Below are 24,568 nucleotides of genomic sequence, written 5' to 3'. Positions count from 1 at the left end.
GGTTAGGTAGTTACTACAGTGATAGGATGACACTGAAAATAAGGCCTTACTTTCCTAGATGCCATAATTAATGCTAGTGCAAGTTTTTCTAAATGAGGATATCAAGTCTCAGCATCTAATAAAGACTTGCTAACATAATAAATTGGAGATTGTTTACCTTGGTCCTCTAGAACTAATACGACACTTACCGTTACTTCTGAAATAGCAAGGTAGATGGGTTGTTTTTCCCCATCTTTTGGTTTGGCTAGCAATGGTGGATTTGACAAGTACGCTTTTAAATTTTTAAGCGCTTGTTGACATTCTTCAGACCATTCAAATTGATTTTGCTTTTTTAGGGTTAAAAAGAACTTGAAGCACTTTTCCGATGACTTGGAAATAAATCTTCCCAAAGCTGTTATTCTTCCTAACAACCTCTGTACTTCTTTTTTGCTCGTAACTATATCCAGAATTTCCTCAATAGATTTATTCTGCACGGGATTTACTTCAATGCCACGGTTAGAAACAAGGACTCCCAAGAACTTACCCGATGACATGTCAAATGCACATTTCTCAGGATTTAACTTCATGTTAAATTTGCGAAGAATCTAAAATATATCTGACAAGTGTTGAATATGATCCCCTGCTTATTGTGATTTGACCAGCATATCATCTATATACACCTCCATGGTTTTTCCTAGATGTTCTTGAAATATTTTGGTCACTAGCCTTTGGTTAGTGGCCCCAACATTCTTTAGGCTGAACAACATGACTTTGTAATAGTAAGTCCCCCTGTCTTTGATAAAGGAAGCTTTTTCTTCATTTAGAGGATCAATTTTAATCTGATTATATCCTGAATAGGCATCCAAAAAACTTAATAATTCATGTCCTGCAGTAGCATCAATTAGTTGATCTATGTGCGGTAACGGAAAAGAATCTTTAGGGCAAGCTATATTTAGATCAGTATAATCTACACAAACTCGCCACTTACCATTCTTTTTGGGTACCACTACAGTATTAGCCAACCAATTTGGATACTATACCTCGCGGATGGACTCGATTTTTAAAAGCTTTTGCACCTCATCTTGAATTACCTGATTCTTGAAGGAGCCTTGTTTCCTTTTCTTTTGTTTGACATGTGGGTATGATGGATCTTCATTTAATTTTTGGGTCATTACTTCCGGTGGTATACTTGTTATATCTGAATAGGACCAAGCAAAACAATCTACGTTAGCCTTTAAAAATTCAATCAACATACATTTCATCTCTGGGCTGAGGTTGGTCCCAATGTAGACTTTTCTGTCCGGCCAATGTACAAATAGTACCACAGCTTCCAGTTCCTCGATTATTATTTTGATGTTTTCATTTTCTTCTGGTTCTTGAATAGTGTCAGGCCTTGAGTCTATATCTGTTTTCCCGTCTTCAGTTGAGGCTCGTGTTGCTGCATCCTCAATTAAATTCTGTGATATTTTTTGTCATTTTTTGTGCTTGAATCTGCCACGGAGTTAATGCTTTGAGAAGCTTGTTGGTCACCACAGATTTGTTGTATTCCCCATTGTGAAAGGAAATTGATAACTTGATGTAAAGTAGATGGAACAACATCCATTTCGTGAATCCATGGTCTGCCAAGAATCATATTGTAAGCCATATCCTTTTCTACTACTTGAAATTTGGTGTCTTTGACTACTGCTTCTGCGAACGTGGTGAGTATTATCTCCCCTTTTGTTACGACGCTCGAGTTGTCAAAACCAGACAAGGTGTGTGCCTTGGGTATCAGCTTATCATTGGCTTGCATCTCGTTTACCACTCTCAACAGAATGATATTCACAAAACTACCTGGGTCAATCAAAACTCGTTTTACATTAGTGTTATGTACAAGTAAAGATATTACTAGTGCATAATTATGCGGGATCAACACGCCATCTGCATCTACATCATCAAATGTTATACTATTTTCTTCCAAAACCTGTCGAACTCGCCTCCCATGGGTGATTGTAACTTTTGACACATTCTTTGTTGTTGTATATGTTACACCATTGATCTCTTCCCCTCTACTTATGACATTAACCGTCCTTTTTGGTGAAGGAGGTTTTTTCGGTTCCTGCCTATTCTTCATATATGCTTGCTTTCCCTTTTCACTGAACAAATCAGTTAAGTACCCTTGTTTTAGTAAATGCTCTACTTCACCTTGTAACTATTTGCAATTCGCCATTTTGTGTCTGTGATCGTTGTGAAACTCGCACCAATAATTGGGATTTATCCTATTTGGGTTTGATCTCATTTATTTTGGTCACCGTACCTTGTCTCCCATGCTTCTTAAAACAGCCACCAACTCAGATGTGCTAACATTAAAACTGTAGCCAACGATTTTTGATTTTGAGCTTCTGTCATCATCTCGCATATCTCGCATGTTTCGTTCTTTTCTAAACCTTGATAATGAACTTGACTCTCTATCTCTTAATCTAGGATCATACCTTGGGTTTTCCTTTTTTGACCATGAATCTCTTCTTGTTGGTCCCATATAAGGTTCGTACTTGTTTTCATTGGACCTTTTTCAGTTTCAGCTCTTCTTGATCTCCCTTTTTCATCTTTCCGGGACTGAAATAATATCTTCTTTTATCCACAGCGTTGTACTGTATCTATTATAAATATCATTCCAAGTTGTTGCTATAAATTCTCGTAAGCTTTCTTTGAGTCTCCTCATGGCTTCCGAACTTTTTTCATTTAGATTATTGGAAAAGGCCATAGCCGCCCAATTATCAGGTATACGTGGCAACATCATCCTTTCACGCTAGAATCTGTCTACGAATTCCTTGAGCAGCTCTGTATCTCCTCATTTTATTTTGAAGATGTCCTCCATTTGATTTTCAACTTGTTGAGCTCCCGAGTGTGCTTTGATAGATGAATCTGCAAGATCAACAAAAGAATCAATAGAATTTTCAGGTAAAAGGGAATACCATGTCAATGCTCCTTTCGTGAGTGTTTCTCTAAATTTTTTTACCAACACTGATTCAATTTCTGGCTTGGTCAAATTGTTTCCCTTTACACCAGTTGTGAATGCAGCTACGTGATCCCGTGGATCAGTTGTTCCATCGTATTTCAAAATATTAGGCATCTTGCATTTTTTTGGAATTGGTAAAGGAGAGGCACTTTGTTTCCAAGGTTGTTGAGAGTATTTGTCCATATCTATCCCCTTGATTACAGGCGGCACTCCAGGTATCTGTTCTATGCGATCGCTTTGCTCCTTGAACTGTTTCTGCAAAGTTAGTACTAAACTTTATAAATCAGAAAATAGGAATTTTTGTTAGTACGGATTTGTTTGAGTTAGTACGGAACCAATTTTTTAATCCAGAAAATAGGAATTTTGGTCAAAGCATAATTTTAGGAGAACTCGGGTTACCTGACACTCCCTCACAAGATTCGCTGGGAGTCCTTCACTGCCTGAGTTAATGAGCCCTGAGCGGGGATTTTCTAAGGTGTTGTTTTTTGGAGTTGGTATTGGTGGTACATCCGGAAACTGGTTAGAAAAAGCCTGAAGAGCATTGCTGACCTATTGAGCGATTAATTTTTTCAAAGCTTCATCAATAGCCTGATCATTCTCAAACTGCTCGTTCATATTTGATTCAGATCCGTCAGGAGACCCTTCTCGAAATTGTCGAGGAGAGTTTCGTTGTGAGGGGACTGGAGTTCCATCACCTTGTTGATTCTCCTGATGTTGCTAATTTTCTTGGTGCTGTAAACTTTGTTGGTTGTTGTCGTTGACATTCGATATGATTGTTTTGACAAAAGAGTTGATTTAGAAAGTAAAAGATTATCAGATTCCCGATAACGAAACCAATTTGTTTAACCAGAAAATAGGAATTTTGGTCAAAGAGTAATTTTAGAAGAACTTGGGTTGCTGATAATCAGATAAGGAAATAATTATGTAACAAGAGAAGAAAAATTGGACTAAAAGTAGCCGAGTAGGCAATTTAAAGCGATGTAAATAAGTATATTTCAATAATAATCAGTGTGTCCCATACAAATGCTATTTCTCTCCTTTTATAGCTATTTCTAAGTACTACGCTTCTTTTCTCTCATAATAGAGCCATTATGAGCAATTAATGACATTAATGAAATGTTATAATTGACAATCGTAACTGTTTCGTGAAGATTCTATAACGTTCCCTATCATTTATGCTCATTAATTGCAGATATTACGTATTTGTAATTTTTGCTGTCTTGGTTCATTCCATTGATGTCTCTTCAAATTATCAAGAGACCCGAGTAACCGTTCCTTCTTGTTTTCTTAAACCTTTGCCCATACCTATTAAGACATGCGTCTCTTTACATACTCTTTGCCAGCTGATCCTGTATAAACGCGAAATACTTTGTGCATCAGGCTGCCCTTTTCTTTTGAATGAACACATTATTGGCAAAGAGACTAGAATAATAGTCGAGTGGTTTCTTTTTTCTTGTAATAATCTATCACGACTAGGACAGATGGAGTGACAAATTAGTAAAGAAATTTAAAGTCAGTTGTTTAGGTCAAGGATGCGACGTTTGTTTCTAAGTTTAGAATGTAATGTTCCAAAAATGGGAAGTGAAGTTAACAGATATATAAAATACTTTAGTTTGCAGACTAAGTGGTCTTCCTTGTTTTCCTCTTCTTTCTTTTTCTTTCGCAATCTTGATTCTATTCAAAGAATTAGAAAACAGAGTAACCCTTGAGATTTACGTTCCTTTGTCTTGTTTAGTTATTCTAAGCAATTGTTCATGGGATACCTGACAAAATAGAGTGATCGGTCCAAAGAGTTGGGACTTTCCATCAAAAGAATCATGCAAATAAAATAGTACTCCCTTCGGTACACAATAAGTGACCAATTTGCTTTTTATTTTGGTACAAAATAAGTGTCCATTTATATAATTAAGAAAAAATTCAATTTGTTTTCCCAAATTTACCCTTTTGTATGTATACCTAAAAAGTCATTTACTCCTCACATTTGAGAAGAGAAGTAAGTACTACTATAACTATGGTGCAACATTTAATGAAGGGTAGTTTAGTCATACTAACTATTTTCGTATAGAATTTAGTATTTCCTTAATGGGTGTGTCCAAAGCAAATTGGTCACTTATTGTGGACCGAAGGGAGTAATTGGTTTCATATCGCATAACTTTGACTTCCAAGAGTTGTGTAGAATTCAAAATTGGCAACCTAAATTAACCTATATACATCGAGGAATGACCTTATATTTTTTTCCTTTTTGATATTCGAATCCTTAAAAAAATATTATTGAGATTATTAAGATAAACTGCATTATTTATAGCTCTTTAGAGTAGTTGTACTTATAGCATTAAGAGTAGTACCAAGTAGTTAGGTTGTTAGTTGAGTTAGTTACACTTCCAAAAGTTAGTTAGTCAGTTAGTTGGGAGTTGGGCTCCGCTAGTTTCTTTATTCTCTAATTGTGTATTGTATATATAGAGATTTGTTGAGATAATGTGATTGACATTCATTTCCAAAATTCATTTTGCTCCTTTCTCGAAGATACTCTCAATTTCAGTCTTCCTCTCTAAATCTATATTCACACCATTGGAGCTCTTCTTGAGCTTAGTTGTTCCTTTGATCTGCTGAATTTGATATGGTATTAGAGCGCAGTTGTGTCATGCCCTGAACCTGGGCCTGGACATAACACGACACTCGACACCTGACTATATATGACCGAGCGAACCAACTGGCTGGCTGAATCAACATGTGATATCATAACATACTAAATGCGGAAGATAAAATAACACATGCTGATATACTGAAAGTCTGAATGATATAAATTAAAGTGCGGAAATACTAATACAATTCTGAAACATATTTGCAGCCAACATAGCTTAATATGAAAAGCCTGAGACTCTGTCTAACCATTACTCTAGTCTATGAAGCCTCTATTGAAGTACAGGAAACACTAACAGTCTATAAATACTGAAAGGCTGTAAAGTAATGATAATACCCCAAAAGAACTGGGGATCACCAAATAGCTGGTATGAGAATCCTAGCGCTCTGAATTGTCGACCTGTAAATCATTACCTGCATTGTGAGATATAGGCCCCGGACAAAAAGGATGTCAGTACATTTGAATTACACTGGTATGTAAAGCAACTAAAAGAAAGAATTAAAAATGCTAAAACTGAAACTAAGCTGATAACTGCGAATTGATAATTGGTAACTGAAATGATAACTATCGAAACTAAAACTGAAATGATAATGGATAACTAAACTGATAACTGATAACTAAACTAATAACTGGTAACTGAACTGATAACTAATAACTAAAATGATAAAGGAAGTAAGGATATGAATACCCCTTCTTCTGAATGATGAACAACTTGTTTATCTGAATAAGCTACAGCCTCGGGCCCAATATATATGTGCACAAGCTATGGCCTCAGGCCCAAGTATACGTATACATAACTATAGCCTCAGGCCCAAACATGTATAAAGCATAAACTACGGTCTTAGGACCAAGTATGAATAAAGCATATAAACTATGGCCTCAGGCCCAAACACAGGTGTTCAACATTCAGGGATTTATAAGCAGGAACTGAGAATCATACTGCAATACATGATAGTGAAGTACTGAATCACACTGAGTTACATGATACTGGAATACTGAATCACATTGAGTTACATAATACTGGAATACTAGATCACACTAGGTTATATAATACTGAAATACTGAATAGGACTAGACTGAGATATGTATTCTTGAACTGATTATGAACATTTAAATTTCAACTATTTATGGCATACCGAGTAATCTATACTAAGACTCGCGTGCATCAAACCCAAGTCTATATTGAATACGCATTGAGCTCACACCATTCAGAATGAAAGTCATAAATGAGTTACAAAGCTAGAGAATAGAAGTTCTACAATTATTCAAGGAACTAGGCTAAACTCTATTTTTGAGGCAATTAGTAACGTCGTAAAAGAAACGTAGTGTAGGAAGAATCATTAACATTCCCAAACATAGAGAGTTAGCCCCACATACCTTAACTTCTTGTCCTTGAGCATAATACAATATTCGCCAACCCTTTCAACTTTAATCTATATCAATTCAAGTCAAAGGAATTCCAAATTAGTAACAATACTCATGTTTTGGTCACTTGGGCATTTTATCAAACACTTGGTGGCATAAAGCTTCATAGCCCTTATTAATGGTGTCTCTACACCCAATAACCTATTCTCTTGTGTCTAGATAAATTCTAAAGTCTCAAATGATTATAACCAATATCATTCTTTATCACTCATAAGGTAAACAACACCCTTAACCAATAATCAATAATCAACAGCCCAAACCTATAACCGTTCATGCTTTTCTATCAAACCCATCAAATCATATCTCATGAACTAGAGTCTATAATCATTAATCCAATTCTAGAATCAATTAGAGGGTAAAGACATTACCTTTTTGAAGTTCAATCCCCTTGAATTCGAGTTCTAGGATTCCTTCTCTCAACATGATGTTCCAATCGAATATCTAATGATATGGAGGGTTTACCTATGTTAATAAGATGTTGGAAAATTGAAATTAACTTAGAATCACCATTAGAACTTACCTTGGGTGGTAGAGGTACCCTAAAGGAGTTAGGTTTTTTGAGAGCTTTCCTTTCTAGAGCAAGTTTTTATGTTTTGGGGCTATGGGGGATGAAATAGGGCTAGAAAAATGACTTCCCAAGTCGACCACCGCGTCCTGGTAGGCCTGACCGCGGTCCCGACCGCGGTAAATAGCTGTAGCACTACCTCACGACCGCGGTCGCAATCAAACGTGGTCGAACATGGTGGTTACGCATTGTTCTGTAAATTGGGCATAACCTTTTTCACAGAGCTCCGTTTGGGCTCCACAACATATCATTGGAAATATATTGCAAAGGCCTAGAACTTTCATGCTTTGAGTTGTCCCAAATTCCTTATGCTTTATCACTAAAACCTGCTGGAAAACGGACCTTCTGCAACTTAGTCGATTTTGTTGAATCTTATGCACCTCACTCTCCGTCTTGATTCCAAAACAACTATTTTCACCCATAATCATCCCGCTAGGACTTCATATGTCTAAAATATCAAATTAATACCCATTTAATATATCCACATCTATTCTGAATGTACGGGATGTTACAGGTTGATCCTACGCATATAAGATTGGTGTAGATCTTCGATAGCTCGATCTGCACATTTCAATTGCATGTAATTCTTCTCTTCACAAAAATTAGGGTTCTTAAATCTCTGTTTCTCTATTCCTCTTTTCATTTCAAATATTGTTGATTGAGTAACTCTCATGGCTAATGATGAGGAAATCGAATACATCGATGTGGACTCGAGCAAGGAGTCCAATATTGACTCAAGCAGTCCGTTATACATGCATCCATCAGATAATCTTGGTGCAATGTTGGTACAGTTCCTTTAAATGGAATTAGATACATATCTTGGAGACAAAGTGTGTTTCGAGCACTGTCAGTTAAGAACAAACTAGGTTTCATTAATGGTGATTTTAAGAAACCAGATCTAGAGTCTCCAAAATATAGACTATGGGAGAGCTGTGACGATATGGTCACCTCATGGATTTTGAATTCCTTGGGGAAGGAAATTGCTGATAGTGTGGAGTATGTCAATGATTCTATCGAATCGTGGAAAGAGCTAGAGGATCGCTATGATCAAACAAATGGTGCGAAGTTGTAGCAAATTCAAAAGGAGATAAATGATCTATCATAGGGAACACTAGACATTACTGGCTACTTATACTAGGATGAAGAATTTGCGGGAAGAATTCAACACCTTAAGTGCAAAAACACAATGCAGTTGGAATTGTACTTATGGAGCTAAGGAGAACATGCATAAAGTTGAACAAGATAGACGATTGATCTAGTTCCTTATAGGACTTAATGAAGTGTACACTGTGGTAAGGGGAAGCATCTCATGATGAATCCCTTGCCATCCTTGGCCCAAGCCTTCTCTTTGCTAATTCAATAGGAGAAACAAAGAGAGATCAAACCTAATAACCAACTGATGGTTGAATCTGCTTCTTTGAATGTCAACACCTCCAAAAAACCTGCTTTCAAGACCAACTATAACTCAGGAAACAACTATACATCTAATAGTAGACCTCGTCCAATGTGAGAGCATTGTATAAAGCCAGGACATACCAAAGATAAATGCAATAAACTCCATCGGTACGCTCAAGGCTTATAGAACTCCAATCAGCCTTTTCAAAGTAACAGTCAGACGTTTCAAGGAGCTAATCAGAACTTCCAAAATCCCAATCAAGGTTTCAGGTTAGCAAATGTACATGGTCCTCCAACTAACATGATAACTGGTAATGGAGATGTCACGACCCAAAATCTAACTATGTCGTGATAGCGCCTATCGTGTTACAAGGTAAACCTATTTCCCAAAATATTACTACTAAATCAATTATAAGAATTTAATAAAACATTTTCAACATTTGAATTTCTCATAAACTAAATCAACTCTAAATATAATTAATATAAAATACGGAAACGAGCCCCAAACATCAGGGTGTCACTAAGTCATGAGTGTCTAAAACTACAAACTAAGATATATAAACTGTCTAACTGTACAAAAGAAGAAATAACAAAAGGAGTAACAAGGTCGTGCAGAATTAGCAGCTACCTTACAATCTCCATAGATAGTCGATCTGAACTCAACAATTGCCACGCTCTAACTCACCTGGATCTGCACATAAAGTGCAGGATGTAGTATGAGTACAACCACCTTAGTAATAATAGAAATAACTAAAGAACTGAGTAGTAGTGACGAGCTAAGCAAAATAGTCCAATTATTTATTTTCACAATTTAAAAATAAATAGGTAAATTTTATAACTCAGTAAATGCCACAAAGAAATTTAACAGATAAATGCAGAAACAACACAAATAAATACAACTTCACAGCAATGTCACTCCATCACTCATCACTCAACACTCAACACTCAATATAGTCAACACTCTGTGTCCACTGGGGGTGTGTACAAACTCCGGACGGTCTCCGAAAGCCCAAGCGCTAAGCACGGACAACTCACATGCCATCATATCAATACCTGAATCCGCACGGTCATAATTCTTCTCGTGAATCTTCAACTATCATGAAGCATATGCAATAATCATTCCATTCTTCATCAGTACCTCACCAAGTCCAATACGAGATGCATCACAATACACGGTATAGGACCCTGAACATGTGGGCAACACCAACACTGGCGCCGTAGTCAAAACTATCTTTAGCTTCTGAAAGCTTGGCTCACACTCGTCTGACCACCTGAATGGGGCACCCTTCTGGGTCAATCTGGTCATCGGGGGTGCTATGGATGAATACCCCTACACAAATCAACGGCAATAACCCGCCAAACCTAAGAAACTATGGATCTCTATAGCTGATGTGGGTCTAAGACAATCCTTGACTGCCTCAATCTTCTTAGGATCCACTTGAATGTCACGACCCAAACTGTAGGGCCATGAATAGCAACCGACCATACTTGCCGAGCACCAACATACATTTCATCTAACCTTCTTTATTATCTTTTAGGGCTGATGAGATCAATATAAATGGTAGACCTGGATCATGGACAACCAGCAATAAAATATGACGGCATGAACATATATAGCAGGGGATGACCAGACAATCAAGAAACTACATATAAGGTATGAGCTACCACGCTACCATGAAAGACTATACAACAAAAACCAACCGACAAGGCATACCAAACTATACATGAGTCAACACTTGTCTATGAGCCTCTAAAGAAACATAAGTGCTGCAACATAGCTGGAACAGGGCCCCGACATACCCATAATATCTATAACAAAAATGCATCCAAGACCAAGGCAAGTCCGGAGAAGGGATCTCGCCAATCACTGCTGAACTGGACAGCCTACTGTGGTGGGGGAGCTGCACCTGCCTGTCTATCAGGACCTGTAGCACGACATGCAGCGTCCACAAATAAAAGGACGTCAGTACGAATAAAGTACTGAGTATGTAAGGCAGGGAACCATAAATACGATCAGTAATGTAAGCAAGGATAGAGAATATACAACCTGTAACATCTTAGTACCTCTGAGGGCTACTGACATGAAATGCATGATACATATGTATAAATACATAAACCTTTAAAACATTCGCCTCTGTGGGCATCATCATCATCATATCGTACCCGGCCATAATAGGCTCGGTAAAAAAACGTACCCGGCCATCATAAGGCTCGGTAGAATCGTACCCGGCCACGTGGAGCTCGGTAAAACCCAACTGATCAGTGGTTGCACAATAGGTGCCGTACCCGGCCAACTATAGCGTGGCTCGGTAGAGTAAAATAGATACATATATATAATGCATGCTCGACTCATGGAATCACATTCTAAACCTTTCGGAGTGACGTAAGGTCGGTATCCTCTATACACGTTATTAGGACTAACTCTTCACTATGAACCTTATAAGAATCAGGAAGTACCAACAACATTGATAACATAAGAATAAGAGAAGCAACATTAACATCAATCGTTCCATAAGAGGGAAAACAATGTAAGTACTGCTAGCTTCTAAGAGTAGAGTATCTTGGAAGCTCGTTCATTACATTATGTACAATCGGAGTCGTGCAAAAGAAGGAAAGGGATAGCCTCACATACCTTGTATATACTGCCCCAATCTCAAGCTATGCAATTGTCAAAACTCCTTAGTCTACAATAAGAGAAATGATACTATCGTTATCATTTAAGCGTCATAACTATTATGTATCGACCACAACCTATTTTACGATGAAACGGGCTGCACCTACCCTATATACATGACTTCACACAATTCAAAACAATCACCCAACAGCCCAAACAATATCAATAATAAACATATTGAGCCTCCCAAAATAGTCCACGCACAGCCTAATCACTCCATACATACGACGACCACCGTAGTCGTGTCAAATGACCCGGAAATGTTACGAATAACTATAATACCACAACCCTACATATATATGGTGTTTCTCCACACCCTTCCTCCTCCAAAACTCCACAAAACAATAGTAAAATACGCAGCCCAACAGCAATGCAAAACAGTCCATAAAACAATAACATTACTACCAAGCCTTTCGATATATATTTCACAAGTTCTAGCTTCAATGGCTTAGCCGCAACTTGGATAATATTAAATACATATAGAGTAAGAGGTTCCTTACCTTTATATATAAAGAACAACTCCAATTTGACCTTAAATTTCCATGAAATATCCCTCCAATGCTGCCACAACAACAAAAAAGCGAAACTAGCGATCAATTAGTATTTTTCGGCACTAGAATCACTTTAGAAGGCTTGAAATCACCTAGGATTGATATTAAGAACATGAGGGAGTATTTACAGAACATAAACCCTTTAAAACAACCTCCCACATGAGCTGGAACGACACAAAAATGAGCAACAACAAGAAGAACAAGAGACTTACTAGCGCCACGGAATTCCCGACACTTGATTTGTGTTGTTTGCCCTTTTTTTGGGTCTTGAATCTTGAGAGAACCTTGAGAGGATGTTCCTAGGGTTATAAGGTCTGAAAATAGTGAGAATAAATGACTTAAAACGGGTTGGAGGCATCCTATATAGGTCCAAATATCTTAAACCGCCTTAGTGGGCCCCATAGAGAGGTGTTTGGCGCAGTCTCGCGAATATCGCTCTACTCCGAGATCGTATCGATGAACGGTTTAATGCATTGGAAACTAGACTCATAGATCTTTAATTTTGTGGGTAGATCACCCCGTAATTCCTTGTAAATTAGGAGAAAAGCTTAGAAACATTTAACCTAATGTTTAAGTAAAATTATGAACCTAAGTTGCGACAACGTTTGTCGACTTTTGTTTCATAACTCGTTTGACTTCAAGACTTATGATACGGATATTATATGATTCAAACACCTTAATACATGACCTTGAGTGTATTAAGAACCTCTAGGTTTACCTGAAAATACGAGTTACCACATCCTTGATTCGTTTAACTTCTAATACTTGTTAATCACCCTTATACACCCTTGTATCACTTAAGACCAATAGGATTAACTTCTTATCATCTCAAAGGTAATTCCTTCTTGAATTTATGTTAACTAATATATGGCATGAACTAACGCGTGTGGATATGGGTTGTAACACCCTCCCCCCCTTAGGAACATTCGTCCTCGAATGTAAGGGTTCATGGGGAGTTTAAATCATCGTGGATTCCAATGGAAATTTCCGATCAATTTTCCCCTATAAAATGGTCACTAGCAAAACTTGCAAGCAATTAAGCCCAACATATGGCTTCACAAGGCTACACAAAGCATTATGCATATTTACATTATCTACATATCACCATTTTGTATTAAGGAGGAGTATTCTCAAATTATTGCTTACCTCATAGAGCCGTTTCACCTTCCAATGTATCTTGTCTTCCACCAGCATCCTTGTTATCTTCATTCTGGAATAAGTAAGGGTATTTAGACTTCATCTCCTCTTCTGCTTCCCATGTCATTTCTTCCATATTTTTGTTCCTCCACAATACTTTGACGGAAGCTACATCTTTTGTTCTCAGCTTGCGGACTTGCCGATCTAATATCGCCACTGGCACTTCTTCATATGATAGGTCCTCTGTAACTTGTACATCTTTGATAGGGACGACTCGAGAAGGGTCTCCAATACATTTTCTCAACATAGATACATGGAATACCGGGTGGACAAATTCCAATTCGGATGGCAATTCTAACTCATAAGCAACCTGTCCAATCCGTCGAAGAATTTTATACGGCCCGATATACCTTGGACTCAGCTTACCTTTCTTCCCAAAACGCATAATACCCTTCATTGGTGAGATCCTCAGGAAAACCCAATCACCAACCTCAAACTCTAGATCACGACGTCGGACATCAGAATAAGATTTTTGCCTGCTTTGTGCCGTCCTCAATCGCTCCTGTATCACTTTCACCTTCTCAATAGCTTGGTGAATCAAATCTGGCCCATATAATTCTGTTTCACCGACTTCGAACCATCCAACTAGTGATCTACATCTCCTCCCGTATAGTGCCTCGTATGGGGCCATTTTAATACTGGAATGGTAGCTATTATTGTAGGCGAATTCTATGAGTGGAAGATGGTCATCCCAATTCCCCTTAAAATCTAGAACACATGCTCGTAGCATATCTTCCAGTGTCTGAATGGTATGTTCAGCCTGTCCGTCAGTTTGCGGATGAAATGCAGTGCTGAGATTTACTTGTGTGCCTAAACCCTTCTGGAAAGACCTCCAAAAGTTAGCCGTAAATTGAGCTCCTCGGTCTGATATAATAGATACGGGCACACCATGAAGCCTAACAATCTCCTTGATATACAACTTCGCATAATCTTCAGCCGTGTAAGTTGTCTTCACTGGCAGAAAATGGGCACATTTTGTAAGTCGATCAATTATCACCCAGATGGAGTCAAACTTATGATAAGAGCGAGGTAATCCAATAATGAAGTCCATATTAATCACCTCCCACTTCCAGGTCGGAATCTCTATATTTTGAAGCAATCCACCGGGTTTCTGATGTTCTATCTTTACTTGTTGACAATTGGGACACTGGGCTACAAATTCTGCAATAGACTTCTTCATATTATCCCACCAATACTGCTCCTTGACATCATGATACATCTTTGTCGAGCCGGGATGGATGGAATATCGGGATTGATGAATCTCATTCATAATCTTCTCTCGCAACCCTGCCACATTAGGCACACACAATCGGCTCTGGTATCTCAGTGCCCCATCTTTTCCGATCCCAAAAGCCATACTTTTACACTGTTGAATGCTTTCTCTTAATCGTACTAAGATAGGATCTTCATATTGTCGTGCTTTTACCTCGGCTACCAAAGATGATTCTGATGTATTCTGTACAGTAACACCTCCGTCATCAGAGTCTAACAATCTGATTCTCATATTGGCTAGCTGATGAAGCTCTTTAATCAACCCCCATCTACCTGCCTCAATATGTACTAAGCTTCCCATTGATTTACGGCTGAGAGCATCTGCCACAACATTGGCTTTACCGGGATGATACAATATCTCGACGTCGTAGTCTTTCAGTAATTCAAACCACCTACGCTGCCTCAAATTCAACTCTTTCTGCTTGAAGATGTATTGTAAACTCTTGTGCTCTGTGTAGATGTCAACATGGACGCCGTATAAGTAGTGTCTCCATATCTTCAAAGCATATATTACTGCAGCCAATTCGAAATCATGGGTTGGATAATTCTTTTTATGCTTCTTCAATTGTCTTGATTCATAAGCAATCACCTTCCCATGCTGCATCAATACGCACCCCAAACCTATACCTGAGGCATCACAATATACCATATAACCTTCTATTCCTTCGGGGAGAGTGAGCACTTGTACGGATGTCAATCGATTTTTCAGCTCCTGAAAACTACGTTCACAAGTGTCAGACCACTGGAATTTGGTAGCTTTCTGTGTTAACTTAGTCAATGGTGATGATATAGAGGAAAACCCTCCACAAACCGCCTATAATATCCTGCTAGCCCTAGGAAGCTGCGGACTTCTAATGGTGTTGTAGGTCTCGGCCAATTCTTTACTACATCTATCTTCTGAGTGTCGACACTAATACCCTTATCAGATATCACATGGCCAAGGAATGCTACTGAGTTCAGCCAGAATTCACATTTGGAGAGCTTAACATATAACTTACGATCTTGAAGCGTCTGTAATACTATCCGCAAGTGGCCCGCATGTTCCGCCTCCGAACGAGAATACACTAGAATGTCATCAATGAATACAATCACGAACACATCAATATAGGGCCTAAATATAGTATTCATGCGATCCATCAAAGCTGCTGGGGCATTTGTTAGCCCGAACGATATCACCAAGAACTCAAAGTGCCCATATCTTGTCCGAAAGGACGTCTTTGGAATATCCTTCTCCTTAACCCTCACCTGATAATACTCTGAACGTAAATCAATCTTGGAGAAATACTTGGCACCCTGGAGTTGGTCAAACAAGTCATCAATTCTTGGAAGTGGATACTTGTTCTTTATAGTAAACTTATTCAATTGTCGATAGTCGATACACATCCGTAACGACCTGTCTTTCTTCCGCACGAATAGGACTGGCGCACCCCAAGGTGAAGTGCTAGGCCTAATGAATCCCTTATTAAGCAAGTCCTTCAACTGCACTTTCAACTCTCACAACTCTACCTGGTCCATTCTGTATGGAGGGATAGAGATCAGTTGAGTGTCAGGCAACATATCAATGCTAAACTCAATCTCCCTTTCAGGAGGAAGGCTTGGGAGTTCATCTGGGAAAACATCTGGAAATTTGTTGACCACGGGGATTGATTGTAGAGTAGGCGGCTTCGCCTCTGCATCCCTAACGTGAACGATGATAAATGTAACCTTTTGAGATCATTTTCCTTGCCTTAAGATAGGAAATAAACCTACCTTTCAGTGTAGCAATGTTCCCTTTCCATTCAATGATGGGTTCACCCGGAAATTGGAACCTAACCATCTTCGTACGACAATCAACATTTGCATAGCATGAGGCCAACCAGTCCATTCTCATTATCACATCAAAATCAACCATTTCTAACTCAAATAAATTTGCCGAGGTTTGACGACTACAAATCATCATAGTGCAACCTCTATATACCCTTTTAGCAATCACAGAATCTCCTATTGGAGTAGATACCACAAGGGGTTTACTTATCAATTCAGGTTCAATGCCAAACTTATTAGCCACAAAGGGTGTAACATATGATAATGTAGATCCCGGATCAATCAGCGCATATACATCATAAGAAAACACAGATAAAATACCTGTAACAACATCTGGAGACGACTCGAGATCCTGTCGACCTACTAGAGCATAGGTTCGATTTTGACCAACCCTTAAACTCAGCACTGTACCTCTACCTCTACCACAACCTGTCGACTGCTGAAAACCCCGTGCTGGAGGTCGAACTGATAAGGAAGAAGTAGACACAGATCCAGTCGGCTGAGCCATACCATCACCTCCTTTATTAGGACAATCCCGCATCATATGGCCAGGCTGTCCGTACGAATAGCACGCATCAGAACCTCGACGGCACAGTCCAAAGTGGACCTTGCCGCACTGATCACAATGTGGTGTTAGGGGTCTCATCTGACTAGTATCCCTGTGATGTCGCGAGCCAGATGCCCGCGAACTCTGACCTGGACCAGAATAGGATTGATCATATCGAGGCCTCTGAAACTGTGGAGGAGCACTAGCTACAGGTGGCGCCGAACTCCTCGAAAACTATGGCCTGATGCTGCCTCTGAAGTCATCAGAATACCCTGCAAATCTCGCCCTCTTATGTTGGCCCCTATCCTGCTCCCTAACTGCCCTCTGCTGGCGCTTACGATCCTCTAGGGTCTGGGCATAAGCTTGAATACGGGAAATATCCATGCCCTCCACCAAGGAGGTTGTCGTACACTCATTTATCAGATATGGTCCCAACCCATTCACGAACATATGCACCCTATCACTTATCTCGGCCACCATATGGGGAGCATACCTTGCCAAAGAATCAAACTGCATACTGTACTCTCGCACACTCATATTACCTTGTCTAAGGTTCAAGAACTTATCAGCTCTAGCTCGTCGTATCTCAACTGGCAAGTAGTGACGAAGAAAGGCCTCAGAAAATTCCTTCCACACAGCTGGAGGAGGGTTCGGACCCCTGGATCTCTCCCAACTATCATACCAGAGAACCGCTAAATCCCGTAGCCGATAAGAAGCCAACTCTACTGCCTCTGTATCACTAACATGCATAACCCGAAGTGTACGATGAACCTGGTCAATAAAAGTCTGTGGGTCCTCCTTGGGGTCTGATCCGGTAAACACTGGAGGGTCTAAATTAATAAAATCACGAACTCTTGTACTAACTGGTTTCTCAGCAGCACCTGTATTCTGCCTCTGAGCCTGAGCAGCTACCAAGCTAGTCAATAACTGCAAAGCACTCCGCATATCCTGGTCTGGAGTGCCAGACGGAGGAACTGGAGGCGCTGGGTGCCTTCTAATATCCTCTGGAGGAGATGGAGTAGATGAGGTATGAGAGGGCATCTCACTTTGAGCCTCACTTTGTCCTGCTCTGACTTGGGGCACCTGACTGGTACCCTCTCCCGCTGCTGTATCAAGCCGTCTACTAATCGTTTGCTTCCTAGTCGAAGGCATCACTGAAAGAAAACAAGGTGAATATTAGAGACGAACACTTACGACTCAACTCTACGCACGATCTAGATTCAGGAATAAGGTAACAACCCTAGATGTCATGTAGCCTCCTGATTATAAATGTGGCGCGCTACACATCCATAATCAAGACTCTACTAGACACGGCTCATAGACAACCCCTAGGACAACCTGCTCTAATACCAAGTTTGTCACGACCCAAACTAGAGGGCCATGACTAGCACCCGACCATACTTGCCGAGCACCAACGTACATTTCATCTAACCTTCATTATTATCTTTTAGGGCTGACGAGATCAATATAAATGGTAGACCTGGATCATGGACAACCAGCAATAAAATATGACGGCATGAACATACATAGCAGGGGATGACCAGACAATCAAGAAACTACATATAAGGTATGAGCTACCACGCTACCATGAAAGACTATACAACAAAAACCAGCCGACAAGGCATACCAAACTATACATGAGTCGACACTTGTCTATGAGCCTCTAAAGAAACATAAGTGCTGCAACATAGCCGGAACAGGGCCCCGACATACCCATAATGTCTATAACAAAAATGCATACCAAGACCAAGGCAAGTCCGGAGAAGGGATCTCGCCAATCACCGCTGAACTGGACAGCCTACTGTGGTGGGGGAGTTGCACCTGCCTGTATATCAGGACCTGCAGCACGACATGCAGTGTCCACAAATAAAAGGACATCAGTACGAATAAAGTACTGAGTATGTAAGGCAGAGAACCATAAATACGATCATTAATGTAAGCAAGGATAGAGAATATACAACCTATAATATCTTAGTACCTCTGAGGGCTACTGACATGAAATGCATGATACATATGTATAAATACATAAACCTTTAAAACATTTGCCTCTGTGGGCATCATCATCATATCGTACCCGGCCATAATAGGCTCGGTAAAAAACATACCCGGCCATCATAAGGCTCGGTAGAATTGTACACGGCCACGTGGAGCTCAGAAAAACCCAATTGATTAGTGGTTGCACAATAGGTGTTGTACCCGGCCAACTATAGCGTGGCTTGGTAGAGTAAAATAGATACATATATATAATGCATGCTCGACTCATGGAATCACATTCTAAACCTTTCGGAGTGATGTAAGGTCGGTATCCTCTGTACACGTTATTAGGACTAACTCTTCACTATGAACCTTATAAGAATCAGGAAGTACCAACAACATTGATAACATAAGAATAAGAGAAGCAACATTAACATCAATCGTTCCATAAGAGGGAAAACAATGTAAGTACTGCTAGCTTCTAAGAGTAGAGTATCTTGGAAGCTCGTTCATTACATTATGTACAATCGGAGTCGTGCAAAAGAAGGAAAGGGATAGCCTCACATACCTTGTATATACTTCCCCAATCTCAAGCTATGCAATTGTCAAAACTCCTTAGTCTACAATAAGAGAAACGATACTATCGTTATCATTTAAGCGTCATAACTATTATGTATCGACCACAACCTATTTTACGATGAAACGGACAGCACCTCCCCTATATATATGACCTCACACCATTCAAAACAATCACCAAACAGCCCAAACAACATCAATAATAAACATATTGAGCCTCCCAAAATAGTCCACACACAGCCTAATCACTCCATACATACGACGACCACCGTAGTCGTGTCAAACGACCTAGAAATGTTACGAATAACTATCATACCACAACCCTACATATATATGGTGTTTCTCCACACCCTTCCTCCTCCAAAACTCCACAAAACAGTAGTAAAATACGCAACCCAACAGCAACGCAAAATAGTCCACAAAACAATAACATTACTACCAAGCCTTTCGATATATATTTCACAAGTTCTAGCTTCAATGGCTTAGCCGCAACTTGGATAATCTTAAATACATATAGAGTAAGAGGTTCCTTACCTTTATACAGAAAGAACAACTCCAATTTGACCTTAAATTTCCATGAAATATCCCTCCAATGCTGCCACAACAACAAAAAAGCAAAACTAGCGATCAATTAGTGTTTTTCGGCACTAGAATCACTTTAGAAGGCTTGAAATCACCTAGGATTGATATTAAGAACATGAGGGAGTATTTACAGAACATAAACCCTTTAAAACAACCTCCCACATGAGCTGGAACGACACAAAAATGAGCAACAACAAGAAGAACAAGAGACTTACTAGCGCCACGGAATTCCCGACACTTGATTTGTGTTGTTTGCCCTTTTTTTGGGTCTTGAATCTTGAGAGAACCTTGAGAGGATGTTCCTAGGGTTCTAAGGTCTGAAAATAGTGAGAAGAAATGACTTAAAACGGGTTGGAGGCATCCTATATAGGTCCAAATATCTTAAACCGCCTTAGTGGGCCCCATAGAGAGGTGCTTGGCGCAGTCTCGCGAAGATGCGAATATCTCTCTACTCTGAGATCGTATCGATGAACGGTTTAATGCGTTGGAAACTAGACTCATAGATTTTTAATTTTGTTGGTATATCACCCCGTAATTCCTTGTAAATTAGGAGAAAATATTTGAAACATTTGACCTAATGTTTAAGTAAACTTATGAACCTAAGTTGCGACAATGTTTGTCGACTTTTGTTTCATAACTCGTTTGACTTCAAGACTTATGATACGGATATTATATGATTCAAACACCTTAATACATGACCTTGAGTGTATTAATAACCTCTAGGTTTACCTGAAAATACGAGTTACCACATCCTTGATTCGTTTAACTTCTAATACTTGTTAATCACCCTTATACACCCTTGTATCACTTAAGACCAATAGGATTAACTTCTTATCATCTCAAAGATAATTCCTTCTTGGATTTATGTTAACTAATATATGGCATGAACTAATACATGTGGATATGGGTTGTAACATTGAATTTCCTTTACTAATATAATGTGACCCAAGAAAGCAACCGAACTCAACCAAAATTCATATTTCAAAAACTTAGCATATAACTGGTTGTCTCTCAAAGTCTGAAGAACGATCCGAAGATGTTGCTCATGCTCCTCTCAGTTGCGGGAGTAGATCAAGATATCATCAATGAAAACAATCACGAATGAATCCAGATAGGGCTTGAACACCCGATTCATCAAATCCAAAAATACTATTGGGGAATTTTTCAAGCCAAATGACATCACTAGGAACTCATAATGCCTATACGAGTCTGAAAAGCTGTCTTAGGGACATCAGATTTCCTAATCCTCAACTGATGGTAGACAGATCTCAAATCAATCTTCGAAAACACTTTGTCACCCTGAAGCTGATCAAATAAATCATCAATCCTCGGGAATGGATACTTGTTCTTGATGGTGACTTTGTTCAACTGCCTATAGTCTATGCAGATTCTCATCGACCCATCCTTCTTCTTTACAAACAACATCGGCACACCCCAGGGCGAGATACTAGGTCTAATAAAGCCCTTATCAAGCAAATCTTGCAACTGCTCCTTCAATTCCTTCAACTCGAGTAGGGCCATACGGTATGGCGGATAGAAATGGGCTGAGTTCCCGGAGCCAAATCAATGCAAAAGTCTATATCCCTATCGGGTGGCATCCCCGGTAGGTCTGTAGGAAAAACCTCTAGAAACTCCCGAACAACTGGTACATAATCCATGGAAGGAACCTCTGCACTGGAATCAGAACATAAGACAAATAAGCCAAACACCCCTTCTCGACCATACATCGAGCCTTCATATAGAAATAACATTACTGGTAGAATGACCATGAGTCCCTCTCCACTCCAATCGAGGCAACCCCGGCAACGCTAAGGTCATGGTTGTTGATACCCAATTTTTCCCTCATATATTGTAAAACATGCATGTATACTTTCAAATATTGTGCATGCAATTACAAACATATACAAATATTTTTACAATTTTTTCTATAATTTTTAAAGTCCTTAAATCCATTTATTTCTGTATTTTTAATTACATAAATGTTCAAAATTATCTCTTATTACTTTACGATGATTTAATCATCTAAATTCATCATTTAGGCTCATATAAATGTTCAACAACAACGACCCAGTGTAATCCCACTAGTGGGGTCTGGGGAGGGTAATGTGTACGCAGATCTTACCCCTACCCTGAGGGGTAGAGAGGTTGTTTCTAGGAGACCCTCGGCTCAAGAAGGAGACAAGAGACGATTTATTAGTACCATCAATATAATCATAATAAAATAACAACAATATAGGAAATACAAAATAGATAGAAAGTATAATAATAACCAGTAGATAAAGCCATTCATCGGTAGATAATCACTAGCATCCTAAAACTAAATCTTAACTGTCTAGTCCTACTCGAGGGTGTCGTAGAAATATTCACAACTTCCTCCTAACCTACAACCTTAATGCTCGACCTCCACAATACCCTGTCAAGGGCCATGTCCTCATTAATCCTAAGTCGTGCCATGTCCTACCTGATCACCTCTCCCCAATACTTCTTGGGCCGCCCTCAACCTCTCCTCGTGCCCACCATAGCCAGTCACTCACACCTCCTCACTGGTGCATCAGTGATCCTCCTCTGAATATGCCCGAACCATATGAATCTTGCTTCCCGCATCTTGTCCTCTGTGAGGGTCACGCCCACCTTCTCCCGAATATCTTCATTCTTAATCATATCCATCTTAGTGTGCATGCACATCCACCTCAATATTCTCATCTCTGATACTTTCATCTTCTGGATGTGTGATTTCTTAACCGGCCAATACTTAGTTACGTACAACAAGGCAGGCCTAACCACTGCTTTATAGAACTTACCTTTTAGTAACGTTGGAACTTTCTTGTCACACAGGACACCCGACACTAACCTCTACTTCATCTACCCTACCCCAATACGGTGTGTGACATCCTTATCGATCTCCCCAATCCCCTGAATAATCGACCCAAGGTACTTGAAACTACCCCTCTTGGGAATAACTTGAGAGTCAAGCCTCACGTCCACTCTTGCTTCCGTCGGCTCGAAGCTGAACTTGCACTCTAGGTATTCCGTCTTAGTCCTGTTCAACTTGAAACCCTTTGACTCAAGGGCCTGTCTCCAGACCTCCAGCATCTCGTTGACGCCGCCTCGTGTCTCATCAATCAGAACTATGTCATCAGTAAATAGCATACACCATGGCACTTCCCCTTGAATATGATGAGCCAGTGCATCCATCACCAGGGCAAATAGGAATGGGCTGAGGGCAGACCCTTGGTGCAACCCCATATTAACCGGAAAGTGCTCTGAATCGCTTCCTACCTTCCTAACTCTTGTCTTAGCTCCACCATACATATCTTTAATCACCCTAATATAGGCAACCGGAACCCATTTAGCCTCCAAGCAGCTCCATAGAACCTCCTTAGGAACCCTATCTTACGATTTCTCCAAATCAATAGACACCATGTGGAGGTCCTTCTTCCTATCCCTGTACTATTCCACCATCCTCCTGATTAGGTGGATATCTTCTGTGGTAGAATGCCCCAGCATGAACCCAAACTGGTTGTCTGAAATAGACATCGTCCTTCGCACTCTCATTTCTACCACTTTTTCCCAAACTTTCATGGTATGGCTTAGTAATTTGATACCCTTATAATTGTTACAACTTTGAATATCACCTTTGTTCTTGTACAATGGAACCATTGTACTCCACCTCCACTCGTCAGGCATCCTATTCGTCTTGAATATAACATTAAATAACTTAGTCAGCCATTCCAAACCTACTCTACATATACACCTCCAAAGTTCAACCGGAATTTCATCTAGCCCGGTTGCTTTGCCCCTACTCATCTTACGCATTGCCTCCATGACCTCATCGGCCTCAATGTGCCTACAAATGCTAACGTCATTGAGACTATCGGCATTCCTCAATTCACCTAGAATAATATCCTGCTCCCCTTCTTCATTTTGAAGTTTATGAAAGTAGGTCTTCCACCTCCTCTTAATCTGGTCATCCCCCATCAAAACTTTGTCGTACTCATTTTTGATGCACCACACTTGGTCCAGATCCCGAGCCCTCCTCTCTCTCGCCCGCCGGAATAACTTCTTATCCCTGCCTTTGTCCCCCAATTCCTCATACAAACGAGCAAAAGCCATTGTGTTAGCCTCTATGACTGTCAATTTCGCCTCCTTCCTAGCTACCTTATATCTCTCGTTGCTCGCTCTCCTTTCCTCCTCGACAGTTCTCCCTACTAACTATAGGTACGCCACCTTCTTCGCTTCCACTTTACCTTAGACAAAAGCATTCCACCACCAGTCTCTTTTATGGCCACCGGTGCGGCCAGAAGATATCCCTAACACCTCTCTCGCCGCCTTCCTTATATAGTCCGCCATTGTTGACCACATAGTGTTCGCGTCCCCACTACTCCTCCA

The 24,568-nt window shown here is 39.8% G+C and overlaps 2 protein-coding genes across 2 annotated transcripts; both read right to left on the bottom strand.

The window, feature by feature from the left end:
• Positions 1-1,429: 1,429 nt before the first annotated feature.
• LOC138869689 (uncharacterized) lies at positions 1,430-2,497 on the bottom strand. The gene is made up of 2 exons (XM_070147330.1): positions 2,276-2,497; positions 1,430-2,170 (listed from the first exon to the last, which is right to left on the bottom strand). The coding sequence occupies exons 1-2, from the start codon at positions 2,495-2,497 to the stop codon at positions 1,430-1,432; spliced, it is 963 nt and encodes a 320-aa protein (XP_070003431.1).
• Positions 2,498-23,041: 20,544 nt separating this feature from the next.
• Positions 23,042-24,292, bottom strand: LOC138869688 (uncharacterized). Its single transcript, XM_070147329.1, has 2 exons — positions 23,815-24,292; positions 23,042-23,307 (listed from the first exon to the last, which is right to left on the bottom strand). The coding sequence occupies exons 1-2, from the start codon at positions 24,290-24,292 to the stop codon at positions 23,042-23,044; spliced, it is 744 nt and encodes a 247-aa protein (XP_070003430.1).
• Between the last annotated feature and the right edge of the window lie 276 nt (positions 24,293-24,568).

Source organism: Nicotiana sylvestris, chromosome 5 (assembly GCF_000393655.2).
Source record: "Nicotiana sylvestris chromosome 5, ASM39365v2, whole genome shotgun sequence".
Taxonomy (NCBI): domain Eukaryota; kingdom Viridiplantae; phylum Streptophyta; class Magnoliopsida; order Solanales; family Solanaceae; genus Nicotiana; species Nicotiana sylvestris.
The sequence above is the reverse complement of the archived record's forward strand: the minus strand, read 5'-3'. Positions and strand labels throughout refer to the sequence as shown.